At 40.5% G+C, this 3,240-nt stretch overlaps 1 protein-coding gene across 1 annotated transcript; it reads right to left on the reverse strand.

The window, feature by feature from the left end:
• Nucleotides 1-609: 609 nt before the first annotated feature.
• Nucleotides 610-3,140, reverse strand: LOC118757353 (multidrug resistance-associated protein 7-like; the record flags this gene model as incomplete). Its single annotated transcript, XM_036492071.1, is given in 5 exon segments — nt 610-1,674; nt 1,754-2,530; nt 2,533-2,589; nt 2,667-2,799; nt 3,022-3,140. Coding segments are annotated over 5 exon segments (1,562 nt in total), but the record flags the coding sequence as incomplete, so codon positions are not given.
• Nucleotides 3,141-3,240: the final 100 nt, after the last annotated feature.

Below are 3,240 nucleotides of genomic sequence, written 5' to 3' on the forward strand. Positions count from 1 at the left end.
GGGCGGAACTCAAATATAGCGAGCAGAGAAGTGGCGAATCGAAGCGGTTTTTTTTTATTCGTTTTGATAAATGCAGTTGATTTGACGATCTTTGGCGTTTACTTGCGACAAAATTTGTTAGTTTTTCTTATTGCCATCACATAGTTGGACTGTGCTTAAAAATTGCGGAATGAGTGAGTTTTTTTTTTGTAAAAATTTTCAAGAAAATCGATCAGTACTTGTTTTTGATTGAAAGTTTTATAGAATATGCGGAAACAATATTTAGATCCTATTGTTATTCCATTTTCGGACTGGGCACAAAAAATTGCGGAATGAGTGGCAGTTTTTTGTAAAAAATTTCAAGAAAATTGATCAGTACGTGTTTTTGGAAATTAACGTTTTATATTCGAAGTATTTTGAAAATGAAAACTTTCAAACAAAAATTTAAAAAAATTACCAAATCGAACAATTTTTCGCAAAATTATGGGAACTTAAATAGGAAGGTTTTTTTTTCAAAAATCGGAATCTCGAAACCAGCTGAACAAAAAAAAATTTAAAGAATCAGGGGTCCACTCTCAATTACTATAGCATAAAAAATTATAAAAAACGCCGCAGAAGAAAAAGCGAAACAGTATCCGAATTGGGCTGGAATGCCCCATATATTTTTTCCGCAAATCGAATACATGAAATTCAGTACATCCATATAAATACTTAGGATAGTTCCGATATATTAAAAATAATTTGTGAATGCTTAGTAAGTTTCTTTTAAATAATACATACTTATTCATCTATGCTATTTTTTTGATATCTATCATAGAACTTCATACATTATTAGGTAGTTGTGGTAATTTCGAGCTTATCCGAAATTTCTCTTTTAACCAAAACTATCTTTTATATTCCTTTCCCTCCAAAATACATATATCTCTAATATTTAACGCAAGAGAGCGCCTGCGTTACCCCAGTCTCGGGAAGAACTGATGTTGATTCAGCTAAGCCCCGCACCAACGGCAAGATGCCTGCCCTAGCGGAGATATCCAGGAACATACATACGCAAGTTACACAACCTAAAATGACTATATAAATACATTTCAATTTAATCAATCTTTGTAAAAATTATAAATAAAAATATGGTTGTACCGCATAAATTCTTTAAATATTCAACAACATTTTGTGTTTGAAAATTGTCACAAGTATCACTATCAATAACGACGCCTGCGCACTAATTCGCACAAAACTCCTCTACATTTATTTGCTGTGCTTGCAGCATACCGTGGAAAAGTGATTGCGTATTTTGCGCTAAATCCTGCGGTGTGCCCTCTTCCTTGATCTCACCATGCTCGATTACTATAATGCGGTCCATAAGCTGTAATCCGCGCAATCGGTGCGCTATAAACAGCACAGTCGAACTCTTAAACGAGTTCCGCAGCGCTTGCTGCATAGCGATCGCCGATTCGTCGTCCAAATTGGATGTACCCTCATCGATGCAAACAACTTTGGCATTTTTAAGTAGACCACGCGCCAGGCACATCAGCTGTCGCTGACCAGCTGAAAGATTTATGCCGCCCTTCTCGATGCGTCCGTCCAAACCGCCCAGTGACTGTACTAGCTGTGTAGCTGCGTGGCAGCTGGCAAGCGCATGCCAAATTTCGGAATCATAGTGACTGCAACGTGGATCGAGATTTTCACGTACGGTGCCTAGGAAAATGAAAACAACAAAATAGTAATAGGCCAATGTGTCACTTAAGGATGGTGCAAAAATGCGTCCACGACTCACCTTCGAAGAGGAATGGCTCTTGCGGTATAATGCCCAAACGTTCGCGCAAAACCTTCAACGCCAGCGTTTTCAAATTTACACAATCCAAGCTGATCTCGCCACGACTCAATGGTGCCACTCGCATCAACGCCGCCACCAGCGTTGTTTTACCGGCGCCGGTGCGACCCACAATGCCGACACGCTCAAATGCTTCCGTACGCAAATTGATGTCGTGCAACGCCGGCGCCAAATTGTCGCGATAGCGCAATTCTACGTTCTGGAATTTCAACGCACCCTGACTAGGCCAACCGAACGGTGGATCACATGTGCCTTCAGCATTCTCTTCACCCTCCAGCTGCAGATACTCATTCACACGTTCGACCGCAACAAATTCTTGCTCCGTTTCAGCAACAGCATTTAGTAATCCACCCAATAGACCGGTTATGGAGAGCGCATACGAAATAGCCAAACCTACTAGACCGGGATTTGTGACGTGCGCCGAGGTGATGGCGGCAAGAAAACCAGCGCCAGCTACTAAAAAAACCCCAAGCAGCTGGAGACGTAGACTTAGCCACTGCTGCGCTGCCGCGGAGGTCAATTGCGCCTTTATGCTCTCCTCCAATTTGGCATGGAAGTCACGCTGGAAGCGCGCACTAGCACGCATTGTGCGAATTGTGACCAGTCCTTGTAGAGTTTCGGTGAAATGAGTGTACAGTGGCGATAGTGCATTGCTCGAAAGACGCTTTATGTCGCGCGAAGCGTAACGGTATCGGTATTGCAGGTTGAGATATATGGGTCCATCGGTATGATGATCAAACCAAGCCAAGGCATGGCGTATAAACTTATGCAAAGGGCGCCTAAAATATAATAGTAAGTTTAAGGGTACTGAAATCATAGAAAAAAAAAGAAAAGTAGCAAAAAGTAGCAAACTTACCGGTTAAGCCTAATAACTGAGCCAAGAGGATGTTCATTATGAAGGGGAGTGAATCGTCTACTGTGTATGTGTCCGAGGAGAAGCGAATTCTTATGCGACCAACTGATGTGATGTCGAAGAAATTGAATTTTGCCTAGGAGGGAATTAAATGTTTACTTTTATACGTAAAGGCTTTATTTCTATATATATAATAAAGACTAATTAAGAGAAAAAATGCGCAAATTAATTTTTAAAATCTAAGTTTGTTTGGAAGGTCATTAACCTACATATCCCAGTTAAAATATCGGAAAAAAATATTTCCAACTCTTTTATATCTTTCCTCCTAAAACGCTCTTTTTCAGAATTGTATACTTACGAATAACACCTTACGCAGCAGACGATCGTGTATGTATTTGGCTGCTTTAAATGCCCAAATAATTGCTAGTGTTGTGTGTTGGTTCAGTGTGATTGCCAACGTCTTGCTGATGTGGCACACTGCCGATATGCGTCAAGCCTGTTACATTATTTTGTGGATCCAGCCATGCATCAGACAAATTGCGTGTCAGTTGCATAAGTACAACAAAAGTTAATGTGG

Source organism: Rhagoletis pomonella, unplaced genomic scaffold (genome assembly GCF_013731165.1).
Source record: "Rhagoletis pomonella isolate Grant_MI unplaced genomic scaffold, Rhpom_1.0 Rhpom_scaffold_16886, whole genome shotgun sequence".
Classification (NCBI taxonomy): Eukaryota; Metazoa; Arthropoda; class Insecta; order Diptera; family Tephritidae; genus Rhagoletis; species Rhagoletis pomonella.